This window comes from Neurospora tetrasperma, assembly GCF_000213175.1.
Source record: "Neurospora tetrasperma FGSC 2508 unplaced genomic scaffold NEUTE1scaffold_81, whole genome shotgun sequence".
In the NCBI taxonomy this organism is placed as follows: Eukaryota; Fungi; Ascomycota; class Sordariomycetes; order Sordariales; family Sordariaceae; genus Neurospora; species Neurospora tetrasperma.
The window spans coordinates 2,937,126-2,955,917 of NW_009799179.1; the positions used below are offsets into that span (position 1 = coordinate 2,937,126).

General features: G+C 44.2%; 5 protein-coding genes across 5 annotated transcripts; 4 read left to right on the forward strand and 1 right to left on the reverse strand.

Annotated features, from left to right (window-relative positions):
* Nucleotides 1–7,144: 7,144 nt before the first annotated feature.
* On the forward strand, nt 7,145–10,236 carry NEUTE1DRAFT_105069 (uncharacterized protein; the record flags this gene model as incomplete). Its single annotated transcript, XM_009857411.1, has 4 exons — nt 7,145–7,651; nt 7,687–9,261; nt 9,541–9,542; nt 9,729–10,236. 4 exons carry the CDS (start codon nt 7,145–7,147, stop codon nt 10,234–10,236), a joined length of 2,592 nt encoding a protein of 863 aa, XP_009855713.1.
* A 2,257-nt stretch (nt 10,237–12,493) lies between these two features.
* NEUTE1DRAFT_55426 (uncharacterized protein) lies at nt 12,494–13,263 on the forward strand (the record flags this gene model as incomplete). The annotated part of the gene is made up of 4 exons (XM_009857412.1): nt 12,494–12,537; nt 12,615–12,668; nt 12,762–12,886; nt 13,004–13,263. 4 exons carry the CDS (start codon nt 12,494–12,496, stop codon nt 13,261–13,263), a joined length of 483 nt encoding a protein of 160 aa, XP_009855714.1.
* A 1,326-nt stretch (nt 13,264–14,589) lies between these two features.
* Nucleotides 14,590–15,571, forward strand: NEUTE1DRAFT_118621 (uncharacterized protein; the record flags this gene model as incomplete). The annotated part of the gene is made up of 2 exons (XM_009857413.1): nt 14,590–15,113; nt 15,195–15,571. The coding sequence occupies 2 exons, from the start codon at nt 14,690–14,692 to the stop codon at nt 15,464–15,466; spliced, it is 696 nt and encodes a 231-aa protein (XP_009855715.1).
* A 350-nt stretch (nt 15,572–15,921) lies between these two features.
* NEUTE1DRAFT_53567 (uncharacterized protein) lies at nt 15,922–16,074 on the forward strand (the record flags this gene model as incomplete). Its single annotated transcript, XM_009857414.1, has 1 exon — nt 15,922–16,074. A coding segment is annotated over one exon (153 nt), but the record flags the coding sequence as incomplete, so codon positions are not given.
* Nucleotides 16,075–16,260: 186 nt separating this feature from the next.
* On the reverse strand, nt 16,261–18,210 carry NEUTE1DRAFT_105072 (uncharacterized protein; the record flags this gene model as incomplete). Its single annotated transcript, XM_009857415.1, has 4 exons — nt 16,261–17,171; nt 17,501–17,701; nt 17,772–18,060; nt 18,115–18,210. 4 exons carry the CDS (start codon nt 18,208–18,210, stop codon nt 16,261–16,263), a joined length of 1,497 nt encoding a protein of 498 aa, XP_009855717.1.
* Between the last annotated feature and the right edge of the window lie 582 nt (nt 18,211–18,792).

Sequence of the window (18,792 nt, forward strand, 5' to 3'; positions counted from 1 at the left end):
AAGTTCGGCTTTATCTTGAGGAATTTATTAATAGCCGAATAGCGGTTCGTTATTAGTATTATCGGTATTCTAAATTATAGGTTCGTTCGAAACGTTTGTACTTTACTAGTTTAGGTTATTTTCTAGAGTAATATCCGCTCCTACATTAATATTAGGCGTTTAGTCGCCTCGTATATCCTTTCGGGTAACGGTCGGTTTATTACTAGGATGTTGTTAGGTAACGGAGGGTTCGTTATAACGGTTATCGATAGTTTTAACGGTGCGTATTTCGGTAGAAGGTCGATTATCTAATAGTTAATTCTCGTCTTATTCTATTATAGTAGGGAGAGGTGTAAGGAGTGGTTGATAGTTAGTAACTAGTTAATTTTCTTATTATTTATTATATTATTCGATCGGACGGGGAACCAGTGACGGTACAAGCTTAACCGCTGCGTCAAATAGTTATTTAGGGATATAGTAATTGAGAATCCAATTATTTGGGTAGGAGGATAAAAATGCCCGTTGTAATCGACGTATTATTCGCATCGTAAATGATAATAAAGCAACCGACATATTCTTATCGAAGGGGGGGAGAATTGTAATAATACGGTTAAAAGCTTTGTATTTTAATTAATTTAACCGTTCGACCTATTTAAAGCGTAGGTTTAAATAAATAAAATCTAATACGTAGCGTAGATCTTTAATAGTAGCCGGGTCGGCTATATCTATTTTAAGTATAGTATTAATAAATAATAATAATTAATTAGTTAGTTAATAGCGGTCCGGGAGCCGGCATACAGCTTACGTAAGCGAAGTGCAGTAGTCGGGCGAAGCGCTTGTCAACAAAGAGATAATTTCCAAAAGAAATCTAATAGTATAGTATAAGATGAATAGTTTACATCAACTGTTATTTAGGCACTATTGTAAAATAAATAGCCCGATAGTTATACTAATAATCTAATAATATTAATTAGTCTAAGTCTAAACTACTATCTAAAGGTTTTCAGCGCTAGGTTTTATACCTAAGCGCTTAAACAGTTAAGCGCCCTATTAGGCTTACTCTTACTCGTTAGTCTTACTTGTCGGGCTTGCCCAATAGTAGTCGTCCCCGACTGCCATCCTTCTACTCCTCTCACAACAGCATATTATACTAAATTCTTAACGACTATTTCAGCCTATACAGCGCCTTATTGAGTCGGTATATAAGACTCTTATCCTAATCAAAGCCTAGGGGCTATTCCACGTAAATTTCTTTATTAACTGAACTATGAAGAAAAGCTGTTTGTACATCTATTTACTCGAATTCTAAGTCGAGCGTAGCGGTAATAGCGAAAATAAGCTTGTAGCTTATAGGCTTAACTATAGCTGCAAAAGTTTTATTATAGTTAATACCCTCTTATTATTCAAAGCCCTTAACTACTTATCGGGCTTTGTAGTAGGTAATTTCGCTATTTATACTTATCTTAATCTTATAAACCTATTTTCTAGAAAGAATGCGCCGGCCAATAGGTTTAAATATTAAATTCTATATTTTATTATCTACTAAGGAATAATATTTACTATCTATTACTTACTTCCAATTTAGTTAGTATAGATCTTATAGCGCTTATCGGTAGGTTTTAGGTTTAAATAATATATTGTTATTTATAATAATACTAGCTAGTACGTAAAGTAAAGAAATAGTAATATTGGAGGTAAGCGCCGAAGGCGGCGGCGCTTATAATTTGGGATAGCGGTTAGTAATTTCCTAAATATACTACTAATCGTAAAAGTAGGGGTCGCCTCCGACTATAATTATATCCTTAACCAATAAAAGTAATAAAGGTACTAATAATAATAACAATAGTACTAATAATAATAGTAAGGATAGTAATACTAGTAATAGTAGTAGCTCTTAGGCTTTACTAGTACTAAAGGAATTCGGCTATTGAAATATATCCGATTCTAATTCTCCCTCTAATTAAATAGGCGGATTACTGAAGGGTATTCCCCTAACTTCCAAGCTGGAGTTAATTATCAGCGGGATGTATAGTCTAACTCTACGCCTATCGGCGGCTATAGAGTATTAAAATATAGTATAGTCTATAGTATAAGGGAATTATTTATTAAAAACTATATTATTAATAGTAATAACCCGGTTATTCTTAGTAAGTATAATATAATTCCGGGAGCTGTTATAACCTAATAAACGGTAAAGTACTCCAATAGGATTGAATTTTCCTTAGAAAGCCTTTCTAATTAAACGGTAAAACCCGGGTAAACCTAATACCTGTAAATAGGATAGGTCGGATTTATTACTAAATTAAGCTTCGTAGGGGGTTCTACTAATAATAGAACTTAGCGAGCGATTTTTTAAATATATAACAGATTAAATTAAATAAAGTTAATACTTAGGGGAGAATCCAATTTAGTAAAGGAGAATGGTAATTCGTTCTAGTAATATTTTATTTAATTACTCAATTATACTATTTTATTAATACTATTTTATAACTGTATAGTATAATATAATATAACGGTCGTAATACTATACCTTTAGCACTTCGCTAAAATTCTCCCCGGCCTAATCTAAATATATATTAAGAACTTTACGCTCTATTATCTCGTAGCGGTTAACTTAACGAATAAATACCTTATATAAATCTAACCTTCTTTTAAAGGTATAAATCTATGTAAATTATATAGAATTATCTATAATAACTAATTAGTAGTACTCTTTATTTATACCGTTCAAAGTAAATGGACTAGCGATATTTATATATATTTACTCTAGTAGTCGGGTATTATAGTAAATAATACTAGTATAAGGAATTTGCTTTAATTGACCGGTAGTATAATTCTTATAAAAGTACGCCGCTTTAATAGGTTTTATACCTATAAATATTATTTATAATGCTTGTAAATTCCTTTTACTAAAATAACCTAAACGATAATACTATAATTATATAATTTTATTAAATAAGTAATATATTTTTAGGGTAATACCGGTAGTAGTAGAGCGGGCTACTTAATTAAGGAAATATAGCCCCCTAACTTCGGACTTTCAAAAACGAAATTAGTTGCCCGAGGAGATGGTTAAATAACCGTCCCGGACTATAATATTATAAAAAATACTAATTTTTCGGAGTTAGGATACGGAAATAAGGTTGTAGGTAATTATAGGGTATAAATATATATTAATTAGTAATAAATAATCCGGTTTACTATTTAGAACTATCCGTATTTTAAACGTACGAATATAAGTTGGTATAAGCGAAATATTACCGATTTCTAATATAGGTAGGCTATTATATAGTTTAAGCGAAACGAAGTTACTTCTATAGGCGAAATAATTAGTAGCGCCCGTATTTAGGACGTAAAGTTCCTTTAAAGAATTTAAAAATCTATCCGCGCCTCCTACGGCGGATAGAATAGTAATAATTAAACTGAAGGAAAACCCTATAGGGGGTATAATAGTAATAGATTATATATTAGATATTACTATTGCGTTTAACTATTCCGAAGAGAGTTTAATATTAATTAGTTTAAATTAGTTCGGATAAGTAACGGGATAGAGGGATCCCTAATAGTAGTACTTAGCCGGTGGTTCGTTGGATTCGCTAATAAAAAATAAATTATTAATTTCTATATTAGAAGTATTTAGATTATCGTTTCTAACTGATAGGTAATTATATTATTATTTATTGGTAGAACTACTAATTCTCGGATCCTTTATAATATATTTTCCTAAATCCAACCCTTTAAATTGTTCGTATAATTTAAAATATTATCTAAAGTAATAATTATTACTATATTTTGGGTCTTTATAAATATTGTAAGGGGACTAAGTAATTTTTCGTTTAAATCCCTTTATAATAGTTACTCTAGTAGTATAAAGGACCTTTTCCTTAGTTTAATTCGTATATTCGGTCTCGGATATTTATACTTTAATTAGTACTTCGGATAGGGTAAGACCTATATTAGAGATTTTTTTATTGATTCGAATAAATAAAAGCCGGTTATTTTAAAAAAGGTTATCCCTAAATTAATAGTACTAGTTACCTAATTTATATAGAAAGTGTAAGGTTAGGAGTAGTTTAAAGATTTTTAATAATTTACCAAATTAAATTATATTATTATAAATTTCAGTATAGGTTATATAATAATTATTAATACTATTATATTAAAAAAGTGAGATAGTTTCTTATTTCTAAATTAATTTTTAATAAAATAGTCCCGTTTATTTATTAATATAGATATTCTTAATTAGGCGTTTAAATACTTAGTAGATTATATAAATTAATTTTAAAGGCAGTTTAGATTCTTCTAAGGATAAATAAATAACTCTATTAGTAGGTATATAAATAATTTTAATAAATTATAATTAGTAAATACCCTAATTAATATAGAATTTACAGTAATTATTATCCTTCTAAAGAGGACTTTATAACGGAGGTTAATTTCCGGTAAGGGCCGCCCTGAAACCTATAATACGGATATAATTACGGACGGCCCGATTTTATTTTGCTTATTCTTTAATATCTTTTAGGATTAAGATCTTTTTATAGCCGGTAATATTTAGGGTAAGACTTATAATTACTAATATTTTATAATTTGGAAGTTCGGGATAAATCCTAGGCGTTAGAATACAAAAATTAGGACGGTAATAAAATTAGAATAATTAAAAAACCCTAAATATTTAAGGGGTTAAGTAGTAATAATAGTAGTAATAGTGATAGTAATTAAGAAGAATAATACGAAGGTAATTTCGATGGTAGTAAAAAAGATGGGTCTTTAATATTTATAGAAAATGCGTTTGGCGGTGCGGATGTAATTTTTTCTATTAGATATAGGAAATCGGATTAGTTTAAGTATCTTTTAGATGTCGGCGGTCTAATTCGGGGCTGCATATTATATTAGTAGTATTTACAGATTTAATAATGGTAGTAGCTACGGATTTTAGTATCGGGACGTTTAAGCGGACGGTTATTGAAATTCTCGGGTTTTAGTATTGTATTTCAAATATAGTTTTAAATTCTAGATTAGTTTAGGGTAAATAGAATTATAGTAAGGAATTTAATCGTAATAGATCGATTTTAGTATTTTGCTAGGTGGTAGCAATTCTAGTACGTTTCTAATAATCTAAATTTTAGGTGGCTAAAACTACGGTAATTTAAAATAAGTAGGGCGAAGGTACGGTCTAGGCGGTAATCCGTACGCAATCTTAGCATTATAAGTGCGGCGGTTTCTGGTAATTGTGAGGTTCTAGTTTTAGCGCGTATAAGAGGAAGTTATCGCGAGGTGAGAAAAGGATAATATAAGAAGGCGAGAAAGATAAATAATTGAGTTTAAATTGAGGGTAGACGAGGACTTCAATATGCGTGTAGTATTTGGGCTTATAACTTATTAAAGTGAAGCGAGACATCACGAGGGTAAGCGAGTGTGGTGATGAATTTATTGATTGAAGGATGAAGAAGAAGGAGAAGAGGAGAGTAGAAGTGTAAAGAATATACACAAGATGTGAAACGAGAACGAGTAAGTTATCCATATGTGGATCGAAATACCAATCATTTAACATTTACCTCCATTTGCTCCATGGTCTTGAGCCTGATCAAGTCCATCTGGCATTTGTCGTTCTGCTTAGCGGCCTGAATGCTGGTCCTTGTGTTTCCCGACCAAACCATTTTTTCATCATCCTAGCAGGGTTTTGGTACCTCGAGGCGGCTGGTTGCAGTCGTGGTATGTGTGTATTTCGCGGCAGAAGCAGGAGTCGGAGTTGAGAGGTCGATAGCGTGTGAAGCCAGACGCTAAGGATCTGGGTGGACTAGTTTCCGATTTAAGTATTTTGCTTCGACTCGCTCTTCATCTTATAATTGTCCCCTACCCCAGTCTTCGCTCTTCTCTAGGTAAGTGTACCTCTGTCTAGCTGGAGAGTCGGCCTTCCTCCTGGGTCTTCTCTTCTTCTACTAGATCAATCCAACTGACATTCTTTCGTTGTTGGGTTCAACCATGATTTCAGCTCTCAAGTTTCCGGTCTGGAGGTGACTTAAAGATTACCTCTAAGATATATTGTAAGTGGTTGAGCCTTTCGGTGGTATGTGCGTTGGAAGTAACTGATTTTTTGCAGCTACAAAGAAGCATTCCCGCCGCCTTTTCCACCCTCCGTTCCTTCTTTTCTTCATCTCCTTCCGTTCAGTACCACTCGTGAAGCAGCGACAATGGGACTGAACTCTAGAAGTTGGGAGTTGACAGGCATTATCCAACACTTAGACCTTCAATCGATTTCCACATCCAAAATTGCTCGAAAGGGCAAGAAGAGGTAAAAGTCGCACGGAGAAGTGCCTGCCGCCAAAAGTGCCTGACGCCAGGGGCAAGAAAACGCTCTTTCTCTTCGTCTTCTCCCACCACCCAGTAATGTACTACCAGGTACTTACCAGGAATCAAAGAGCCCCTAGCATGCAAGGCGAGTGACGTCTCTCGTACCTTCCTTGTACTTCTCATGTGACGCTTGTTTATTCTGGGAACCTGTGACTTTCCACCACTGTGTTGTTATCAGCTTGTTCTTCCACCTAGCAACTTTCTTTCAGTTTTGACAATGCGCAGGATGTTCTGCGGTGTATTGGTCATCCCTAGAGGTATGTAATAAAGATTCCTCCATTTTCTTCGTTTGGCCGACAAATTCCATGACTCGACCAGTCTTGCAGATTGACTACTTTTATAGCTCCAATAAGGTAGGGTATTTGACACCTCCAATCACCTAGCTGACTGGAGTAATCCCTTTCTTGTGGCTCCAGTTGCTAACTTCTTCACTTTTCTATTGCAAACTACAGCCAGAACCTCTACCGAAACTGTGGGGCCTAGTCCTACCTATAAGCTTCTCGATGTAAACAGAACTGGTGCCTTACCTCTACCAGGAAGCACTATCACCAGTCACCATCGCCAACAGTGGACTACAAAATACGCTTCTTAGGACTTAGAGCAGACGACTCCATCGGTATACCCTCGAAGTAAAAGCGGAGGCATAACAACCCGTACCAAGTCGGTAAAGCGCTACCTTAAACCTCTCGCAAGGATTCACCCGTTGTTAGGGGCTACAATACCTCAATAAGACGGGCCGTAATAGGAAAGAGACCGAATACGTCGACGAAAAGGCTGTCCAACGATCACGCAGTCCCATAACAGCGAGGTCATGTCTACCGTAAACGACGGATCAGCGTCCGAGGACAGGCAGCCCAGCAAGCTCGAAGCAAATCATGGTCGTCTTCAAGCAGACCCGATTACAAGCCAAGCTTACTCCTGCCTAATTGCAGAGAATCAACGACTGGAAGCCAAGATTCAGGAGTTATTGAGTGAACTCTCTAAGAGGACACAGTACATCGATAGGCAGAAAGATTCGTTGGCAAAGAGTGCGACTAAAGCTTATGAATACAAAAGGCTAGCCACTTGTCAAAAAAAGGAAGCCGCAGAAGCAAAGGAGCGCCATCTCAAACAGCAAGGAAGTGCAACAATCAGAATTGAGGGGTTCAAGCCGATAAATCGTCGAGACCACTCAGAAGACCACATGCACGCTCCTCAAAAGCAGCAAGCTGAAGCTCACAGAACTAATGAGCTGGAGCGGGAGTGCAACAATCTGAAGAGACAGCTAGTGGAGGTTGAGAAAAATTGGGCTACTGAGCGACAAGCCGCAACGGAGAAGGTTGCAAAGCTGGAGGCCAAGTACGAATTCTTGAGAGAAAAGATAACAAGCAAACGGAGAACAATCACCATGATGCATTGAACAAATGTAAGAGATGGAAAGATTGCTATCATGAAGAGCTTGAGAAGATGAAGGCACTGCAAGAAAAGCACGACCAGTTGGAGGACCAACTGGACATCGCTAAACACGAACTCAACACAAAAGCTGAGGAAGCCCGCATTGCCGACTCGGACAGAGAGGCTGCCACCAACAAACTCAAAGAGCTCGAAAAAGAATGTGAACAGCTAAAGGAACAGCTGACTGTCGTCCAAAACGAACGCAATTATGAGCAACAGGCCGCAACCAACAAAGTCAGCGAGATGTCAAAGGAGTGTGGTCGGTTGAAGAAACAGATCATTACGATACAGAGCGAGTCGGCCGCAAAAGTCGAAGAAGCCCTTGATGCCCAGAAAGATTCCTCAACTCGGACGGTTGCCAAAATCGAGGAAGAACGTGAAAAGCTGAAAGAACAGGTGGCCACTGCTCAAGAACAATTAGCCACCCAGGCCAAGAAAGCTCTAGAGGCCGAAGTCAAAGTGAAATATGCCACCAAGAAAGTTACAGAACTTGAAGAAGGGTGCAAAGCGTTGGAGAAGCAGTTATTAACTTGTGAAACCCGGCTAGATGAGGAAGCCGCAGACAAAGCGGCTGTTACCGTCACCTTGGAGCAAGTGACAAAACGAAAAGCAGAGCTCGAGGAAGAGTGTAATCGGCTCAGGGAAAAAATGACTGCTGACACGAAGAATGCATCCGACCAAATTTCTGAGCTCAAGAAGAAATGCCACATCGACAAGGAGCAGGCCGCTAAATTTGAACAGAAATTCCTCGAATACCAGAAGCAAGCTGCCACCGTTGAATGCCAACTAGAGGCAGCTATTACCTCAGGGGAACGAAGTCGGGAACAGCTAGCAAGAACTGAGAGACAGCTGGCCATCAAGACCGAAGAAGCTCAGGAGGTCAACGCCAAACTACAGAATGCCGGTACAAGAATCAACGAACTTGAAGAAGCACGAAAACCTATCGAAAAAGAGATCACCACTCTTAAAGGACTGTTGAGCTTAGAAACAAGCGCCAAAAAATATCGTACTGCCGAACTGGAGCAAGCATCCATGCGAGTGAGGGAACTGCAACAACAAAATAAACATCTCCGCAGGGAACAGATTCAAACTGCTGCCGCAAAAGCACAAGCGCTTGACCAAAGTACGAAGCTCAAGGAGGAATGCGACCGTTACCAAGTGCAGGTCAACAATCTCGAAGAAAAACATCGCCGCTACAGCGAGGAAGTCACCAGACTAGAACAAGAATGCCTCGGTCACCAGAAGCGTATTTTCACTATTGAAAGTCAACTGGAAATAGCTGTGGAATTAGATAACCGAAGCCGCGCGTCCGTAAAACTGGTGGACGAGTTATCACAAAAGATTGCTGCCCTCAAGGAGGAATGCCGTCAATACACTCTTACGGAAACCAACGAGAATGACCTGGCGGTAGTAACCACAAGGCTCAACGCAACGGAGGAATTGGCAGCTCTTCGAGACGCTGTCAACAATGGCTTGAGCAGAAAGGCGCAGGCAGTCAGTATGACTTGTAGGGTTATCCGGATCAGCTTCGAAGGGCAATCGAATACAGGGACAGGCGTGTTCTCAGTTATCCCGATGCTTTTGTATACCGTTTCCGAGCTGGATAATGCCGTCAAGGAAGTCATAGACCGGTTGGGGTGCTTACCTACAAATTGAAGGGCTATGGGGTAACTACTAGATACCTCTAGGTACTAGAGGCCTTAATACGGTAGAACGAGGGAGTTTCAGTCTTATGAGAAGTTCCGCTATTACTGTGATAATATACCTAAATAGAGGTAAATGCGGTAGGAATAGAACTTGGAAAGACTACCGCTATAGAAGCGTTTTGTGTGCAGGAAACGCTTCTAACACCTATTAGAAGGTCTATCAGCAAAGACGAAATGCCTCAACTAGGAAGAGGCAAACAAGAAGTAGGTACTTTGCTCAAATATTGTAAGGATCCTCCCACAACCATTCATCAGCTCCTACTCCCACGTCAAAGCCCTGGCCAGCTGCACCCTGACCTACGTCCTCCTCAAATTTCTTTACAACCTGCTTCAAATCCTCCAACATGCTTGCGAGCAGATCGCTCGCCGCCGGAACACTGCCCTCCTTGACCAGCTCACGAACCACTTTTCCCACGCGACTCACTTGCTTGGCCTTGGTAAGTATGGCCGCGAGGCCCTTCTCCATGCCCTCTTCCTTGACTTCCAGCGCGCGGCCCTTCTCCTCGACTTCTCTGGTACGACGCGCAAGGTTCTGGGCTCTGACGTGGAGCTGACCCGTCTCCAAGTTGCGACGATTGACGAGGTCACTCAGCCAGCGGCACTCAAGCTCGAGCTCGGCATATGTCATCGTGTCGGATCCAGAGCTTTCTTCGGTGCCGGTTTCGCCCTCATCGTAAACCTCGATCTCTTCTGTCTCCTTGCCGATCATGTGCACTCGCGTGCTTTGTTGTGCCTCGACTTTGGCGAGGGTCTCGTCGATTGATGCAAACTTGAGCATCGGGATTGTGACCTGCCCCTGGTCTTTGACTTTCTTGTTGAGCAGTTGCTCGTTCTGGGCCTCTAGGTTTGTGATCTTGTTGGAGAGTTTGACTTTCTCCGCAGCACTGTCGTCCTTGAACTTTTTCAGTTCAGCTGCTAGGACACGCTGATGCGCAATTTCCGCCTTCAGATGGGCGGCACTTTCCTCGTTGACCTGCCTCAGCTTGGCTTCCAAAATCGCGACCTTGCTCGCCATCGTCTGCTCCGTGACTTCCTTAGCAATCTCGGCTTGCTTGACCTCTTCCTTCAGCCCGTTGATGACTTCATTGTATGCGGTTGCAATCGCATTTTTCTCAGCCAAGGCCTGTTCGTGCCCCTCGATTTCCTCGTGCAACCTGTCGATTTTCCTTGAGAGGTGCCGATTTTCGTTCTCAGAGGCAGTGAAACGGCGCCTAAGCTCCTCAGCAGTGTAGCCCGAATCGTCAGGGCAAACTGAGAACAATGTCAGGTGAGCGATCAGCAACTATTCAAACCTCTGTTGTGTTTCCTTAGTGTTTCTTTGTACGGAGCCACTTACTGTACTTGTGCCAAATCTGGCAATCCACAAAGAAGTCTTGAAAGTCGTTCGCGTAAGTCGGGTGAATTGCACTAAAGCACTGGACACGTGCAGGCGCAATCGACCTCGCCCACCATCTCTTCATGGACTCCATTTCTAGCTGAAGCTCTACTCTTGACACATCCGGGTGAAGTAAACGAACGTGTCGGAGTATTCCCATTAGATTCGGCACGTACACCCTCGGGGGTCCGTGGACGTGCGGCGACATTTGCGGTTGCTGTACCGCCGAATACGGCGGAGGAGGAACAGGGGGAGAGGGAGCCTCGTCTGACATCGTGATTTCCCTTGTTTGGTCGTTGTTGATCACTGACGAAAATGAGGAAGAAGATGATGAAGAAGATAGAAGGGGGAAGGAGAAGTGTACGGTCAAGATTAGAGTGGGCTTGAAGGAAACCGAGCTTGGCTCTTGAAAAGAGAAAAGAAGTGAAAAGGGCACTAATGTGAGGGTCATTAAAAGTACCCCGCGGCAGATAGCACGCAGACTATTGCGGCCTAAAACCTCGTCCTCGTCTGAAGTATGAAACGCGTGAGTTGAGATAAGGGGGCACTTTGGAGAGAGCATCATTAGCTCAAGCTCTGGATTAACGTTTGGTACAAACTCTTGCCAAGTAATGGCACACAATATGCAGTCCAGTATCGCTATTCTCGAGCCGAAACATCCTTAACACTCCTGTCTATTGTAATCCAAGTATATCAAGATGGATTTCCGTCTGGTGATTGGATATCCCACAGTGGATGCAAGCTCAACGGGTCAATACATGTAACCCATTGTCTGAACCATGCGAGTCCTGAGCCAAGATATCTGTTTGCGACTCTCAATGCTCTTGATCGCTCAAAGGGATGTATGATCTTGCGAGATCCACATGAAAGAGACCACAACTTGTGAGGTTAAGGCTCCTTCCTGCTTGAAGTGCAGATCTACCTAGCTGTCATGTCACATACAGGGGCTTGGGCTACCGTGTGCTTGTAACAAGAAGACGAACTCGTCCGCTCCGTTTGCTCGCCACATAGCCGCCGTGCCATCTGCCTGTCATCAGAAACAGCTACTGGATCATACCTGTTATAACTCGGAATTTCATCCGATAAAGGTATTATCAAACGTAATCCAAGGCATATTGCCTGTCTGTTGATGCGTTTTGTGTGTAAATAAAGACCTAGTGCAGGCGCTGGGTATGACGACCCTCGGCCGAGGTATCTTGCGTTGCTCAGGCTAGAGTGAGTATAATCGTGCCTAGGGCGATGAATGACGGGGTAACATGGGGTGGGTAAATAGGTGCAGTAGAGATACTTACTTCTACCGTTTGAATTTGGTATCTCTGAATCGTACCTAGAGGCACTCGTACCTGCTGCCTGACGGTAGCCCTCCTTCAATTTCTCACCTCTTCTTGTGGTTTTACCGTAGGTCTGTGGCTGTCACCGGCTGTCCAAGTTTACTGCCGGCCCTTCTTCAAGTTCTTGCCGGGCAGTGCCCCCCCACCCTACGGCTTGGTATAAATTTCCTCCTTCTTCCCCTCCATCCACGTATCTCTTTTCCTCTCTTTCCCACCTACATCACACTTACAAGCAAGCGTTGTCGCTTTCTGACCTTCCCCGGTGCATTCAAGGGCCTTTGTCACTTTCTTTCTACCGCCGCAAGCAAACCACGATGCCGATCCGTCCCCCTGGCAACCCTCACCCGGTCAGCGAGCCGTAAGTCAGCCCACATCACCTTAAATCTCGATGACTCAAGCACTCCGTCCCCGCTCACGTTATTTCCTTGCTTGTAGGACCCTTCGCTCGGTCTTCTGGGACCTAAACCATCTGGCCATGGGCCACTGGGGGTAAGTCGACATGATTCATGCCAACACCTAACTCTACCCTTGTATCTGAAGCTAGGTATCTCGTCTTCGTGCTGCTAATCATCAGTCTCACAGTACCGGGTATGAATACCTCCACACCTTTGACCATGCATTCCAGACCTGGTGTCGGCAGGCCGGCATCGACCCCGATACTCCGTTCCGCGCCAACGGCAGGATCTTGCCCATCGTTCCGCTGGGTAGTAGGTACGTGGCCAATCCATCTAAACATTTGCTGAACAAAAAGTGATATACTGCCTGCCTCGTGTCATGTCGCTAACCTTGGTCGTCTGCTGTAGCAAGCTGTAAGCGCACACCAGCGGAGGACCTGCGCGAAGAAGCGCGCAAGGAAAGCTATGTCACCGTGGGTGGCGTGAAGACTTTCCGCACCGAGGTCAGAGCAGCAGAGGTTCATGGACGCTCGAAGGCCAAGGCCGACACACATTCAATCCATGAGCTCATGGTCATTTACACAGACCCATCGGATATTCCACCTACGCCCAAGTCGCCTGCTTACAAGCCTTCGCTTGATAGCGACAGCCTCGGCCTCGCCACCATCAAAGAATCCTTCGCAGTTTGAACGTGGTCGTGGCGGATACAACAACTCGTACAACAACCGCCACAATGACTTGACCGAAGCTGATGAGGACTGTCGAGGAAGCACATGGCATGGAGGATTTATCAACCTCAGGGACTGGGTTAGATCATTAGACCAAACATCAGCCGTCTTCACATCTTGCTGCGTGCGCCTTGATACCTCTGCTTGTGATATAGTCAAGTGCATTGTTGATGTAGTGTGACTACCCCTGGAATTGCGTCACGGTGTAAGTTGTCTTTGAGTGCGGGTAGGTTTTCTCCTCATGATAGAGAGAGCCTGAGGCACTTCACTCAGCTTTTTTGCGTTGCACCGCTTCTTCCTGCTTGGCTTCCAGCAGGGTATGTTACCTACCTCGAGGACGGGGTGGAAAGCATGCGTGATTCGAAGGGAGATTTAAGTCTTGTTCCGCAACATGGTATGGATCTCAGCATTTCTCCAGGTGCTTCTTTCCTCGAGCGTTGCAGGCGAAGGTCTCTATCTCTTTACCGGATTCCTTGGCTTTCGTTGCCACCGGGTGGTTGACGACAATGCTCTTGGTGAGTACATCAGTCTGGTCGAGGGATGTTTGACATGAAGGGTCGATTGATTCATATCATGATACAGTGTCTCAAAGATCGACAGAATGACTAGATCGTTGGTACTCCAAAGGCCATTGGGAATTCATAATTGGGAACATTGGTGATTTGATGAATGCCGTAATCTGTATGGGGCACTGGGCACATAGGCTGTCGTATTAAGAGGAATATCACCCAAACTCCCGTCAACATAGGTGTTGTAGCTAGGTAATCAGCTCGTCTTCCGGCTGTTTGTGGTGGTGTCCTTGTTCTGCCATGGCCCATGTAAATGTCATCTTTCGTCGTGCCACAAGGAACGTCGATAGGAAGGATTGAGTTGCTTTCTGATAGCTGAATGGATTACTTGGCAAGCCTTCATATGCTGTCGGATGATGGCTGTGCGCATTTTTAAACAGTGATGGTTGATGGTGAAGAAAAGAAAGAAGGACGAAAGTCAAGAAAACGACCGACGTCGAAAGTGGGTCTCTCACGTGAAGATAGCACACCAATGATATGGAACTTTATTTCTGCTTCCCGTGGGGTTCGGCGGGTTTTCAGGGCTAGCGCCAACCGAAACCCACTGAAGCCCCTCTTCGTTCCGGGGCTTCCCCTTCCACCGTTCCACTCGCTGCAGCAAAATTTCGGCTGCTGTCACGTCATTGGGTTCCGGTCGATGTCCGAGGGAAAACGAGGGACCTGGACCCAATCACTCACACACACCACACCACATCAACTTTCTTGGACACCACTGCTGCACTCTCACCCTTTCTTTCACTTCTCACTCTCACTCTTCACACGTCAAGGACCACATACTTCCCTTACCCATCCGCCACCGGCCTTCCCAGTCGCCCGCCATGTCCTCCCCCGCAGAGTGCCGCATCCTCGTCTTCGCCTCCGGCAACGGCTCCAACTTCCAGGCGCTCGTCGACGCCCTGGCCGCCGGCAACATCCCCAACGCGCGCATCACCCGCTTGATCGTGAACAGGGGCAAGGCGTACGCGACGACGCGCGCCGAGAAGGCCGGGATCCCGTGGGAGTACTACAACCTGATCTCGCACGGGTTCCAGGAGCGCGGTGAGACGGATCCGGTGAAGCTGCAGGAGGCGCGCAACAAGTACGATGCCGCCCTGGCCGAGAAGGTGCTCGCGCTGGATGAGAAGACGGAAAGGCCGCATCTGATTGTACTTGCGGGGTGGATGTATATCTTTGGCAAGCACTTTTTGGCGCCCATCGCGGAAAAGGGAATCAAGGTCATTAACTTGCATCCGGCGCTTCCTGGTAGGTCATTGGATGAGAGGCTGTACGCTGTGGGAGGAAAAAGGGGGATTGTCCGCTGACATCTCATGCGCTCTGCACTAGGCAAGTACGACGGTACACACGCCATTGACAGGGCGTACGCCGACTTCCAGGCTGGAAAGCTGGAGAACAACAAGACCGGCATCATGGTGCACTATGTAATCGAGGCCGTTGACCAGGGTGCGCCGGTCCTTGTGCGCGAGATCGAGTGCCGTGAGGGTGAGAGCCTGGAGCAGCTAGAGGAGAGGATACACTCTCATGAGCATTCTCTCATTGTTGAAGCCACCGCCAAGATTGCCGGCGAGATCGTCGCCTCTCAGCAGGCGCAAAAATGATTTGGTATCGGCAGCTTGAATGAGGATGTGGTACAGCAATGATGAAAGACGCCAAGGAAATAGACACGAAAAAACCGGCACGACACAAGGATTTGAGCCATGTTGAACATCACAGGCTCAACCGCATAGATGTGCAAATCGACAGGGCAAATGAGGTTTCAAACGAAAAAGGACTAAGCATTGGATGGATACAAAACAGACCAAGGGGTTTATGCGTTTCAACACTAAATATACCTAGTACAGGGTACCGGGAGACCGGCGTGATGACATGAACTACAACGCTTCAAGGCTTCCCTCAACGATCAGAGCGGAGACGCGCGTTCAAGATGAAGGACGCTTTTCCGCGGCTATGTTCTGAATCGTGGGACAAAAACCCAAAACATTCATGTCGCAATCAAAAACGATGAGTCAGAAGAGGACAGGGATGGTTGGTCGAGCTTGTGCGAGCTGGGCAAAAAGTACAAAAAACATACAACACCAGGGATTCGCTGGTCGTCACCGACCCAACTACTAGTCTGGCCCTCACTGGCTTATCTATGGGAGAGCGGACGGGATCCCGAGTTTTCCAGTGGGTATGGTCGTATGTGATGATCGTGAACGAGGAATAGGTTGAAGTGTGTGTATTTGACAAAAGGAAGACGGCTGTTGTTTGTGATCTCTTCAATGTGGGTCCCGTGAAACACCCCTTTTTTAGTGTAAACAATCGAGGATCCACCAGCAAACCGGTACGGCCACTGACATAGTACTTCTATGATCCGAACCCAGGTATGTTGACTGGAGGAAAAAACCGACTGTTAGCCGATATGAGGTACATACCGAGACCAGTTAGGTACCAGGTATGCAGAGTCCGGGAGATGAGCAAGGTTGATGAAGCAAACCACCACCAAGTAAAGCCGTGCCAAGGTGTAAATGACCAGAAGCAACATGACAATGGTGTCAAAGATGACCTTGTAAACGAAAAAAAGAATTGAAAGCATCATGTATGCGACATGTTCCCATCTCTTGATCATATCTTCGTCAAAGCCTTCCCAGGGTTGTGGAAACAGTCGAATAATCTTGCGTATATTACACATGACCCATGATATTAGCAGGGAGATCCAGTCCTCGGGCTTGACCTTCGCTTGGATGTTTTGGAGGAAGATGTGTATCTCGGTGATCCTCCCAAACGGATCTTGCCAGAACGGCGGAAACAAGCTCCACGAGGCGACGAGGAAGGCCGGGATGATGGTGGCTGTCATGGATAGGCTCGACACCCTCCACAGCGTCTTTTCAATCTCGGTGAAGAAAGGTGCATTCCAGGCAACGCAATGGAGACCACCGTAGATAAATCCAAAAATGCTGAATCCCAAGCAAAATTCGAAGTGTGTGCCGGTTTCTCCAAACCGAGGAAAGTTTCCAATGCGATCCTTCAGAAGGTTGGAAGGGACAGTGTCGAAATCATCATAGAGAAGGGAGAGTTGCCACCGCCGGACGTCAGAATGGAGGACTCGCACATAAGGAACTAACCGATTGATCTCCGCCAACCGCCTCGCTGGGCTTGAATCGTCTATAGGCCTGTCAAAGAATCCAGCGCCACGTAACTCGATACTATCCCAGTCGTTACCCTGCTTCATATCGCAAGCAGCTTTCTCGTTGGCCCCAGCAGGTGTCAGTTGGACAAGGTGCAAAAGATCTTCGGATTTGTCCACCTTCAGGAAAAGAGGCTCTCGAGAAGTCCTACAAGGTTTAGCTAGTGGTTAGCAAACTTGGTGGCCAGAGGATACTGACAGGCAGCTGCGAATGTGTTGGAAACTCACTTGTGCCTGTCCGAGAAATGGTAGTCCAAAGGCGTGTAAACGAGATCTTCGAAAGCCGTCCGCCGAGCACCAAACATACCGAATTTTCTCTTGACTGGCCCCTTTCGGTTGATACTGATCCTGTGCTCAAGCTTTTCGGTATCCTTTGGTTCGACAGGAAACACGAAACTTTGCACATCTTTGTGGAGGTGTGCTGATTCTGACACTCTGTAGTCCAGCTTACTCTTGGTGCACATACTTGCAAGAAGCTTTGTCTCCACAGTTATACCTTGGGGGTCGAATGTCATTTTTTCCGGCTCGTCAATGCTCAACGGCTTGCTCCACAACAAGCTGTAGATGATCAAGGTACACATTGCCTGGCCAAAGGTGTTGAGTTCTAGTAAACTTACTGCTAGACCCTGGGCGAACCTCGTGAAGCATTGGGCACAGAACCATAATACTGCCAGACGATCATGTCTGTTAGCATCTGTGAGAATTACGACAAGTTTTGGCAAGCATAGTGCACTCACTTTGTAAGCAAACCAGTGCCTTGGCTAGGGTGTCTGCTTTGCTCTTGTTCTGTATGTGTTCGAGTGATGGCCTGGGAATCAGGGAGTATAGTTTTTTCTCCTTAAAGAAGGACAGGGCTTCCGGAGCCAACGTAAGCCGTGTTCGGCGTGTCCCGTTCGACTTCCCAGGGAGGAAGGATTGTATCTCCGCCTTGTCCTTGCTTCCGGGCTGATTCTTCATTTCGACAACGAAGCCGCCCATGACGGCCAGAAAGCTGTGCATCATTGTCCACTCGGGTGTGAAGGAGGTCTATGTCAAGGTGTTAGCTCCTGGCGACGTTCGTTGGCTGGTAGTGCAATATACCTCCAAGTCCATTGTGCACCTGCGACGCCTGAAGCAAGATGACATGCGTGTCCAAAACCGTGAAGGGTAACCATGGGTCTGTTTAGGTGGGTTCATTGCTTTGGTGAGCTTCTTTGCCTGTGTGTATTGCTGAAGCGCAGCAAAGGCAACCTTTTGTCGTTCAAAGTGTTAATGCAGACAAGACCGAAACAAAGGGGAGAACATCTTACAAGTTCTGGACAGACAAGGCCCATTATCGTCCATCCAATCTTGCGTAAGAACTGCCTCGTGCCGCTCTCATTGTGTTTAGGGAGATTGAAATGGAGAGAAGTCCATACACAAAGACTGAGTGTTACGCAACATGTTGAGAAGATGGCAAACGTTCCTCGGCGGTCAGGCTCTGGTTCAAAGCGAGGGTCAGCTGGGCCGGTGAAAGCACTTCCGAAGATTCCAGAGTGGAACATTGCAGATAACTTGAAGTGAGAGTAGAAGAATGAAGGGCGTGAGTCAGGGGAGCGAACAAATCTCGGGGTGTCAACAAGGACTATGATGCAAGAGTCAGCAGTAAGTCCAAGATAGCTGCGAAGGGAGAAGCCCGCAATATATGTGGGAGAAGGCTCTCAAGAACCTCTTATTCGTACCGCTCCAGCTATAGGTAGGTCTCGGGTGTTGTTGTACGACCAAGGAGAAGCATCTAGA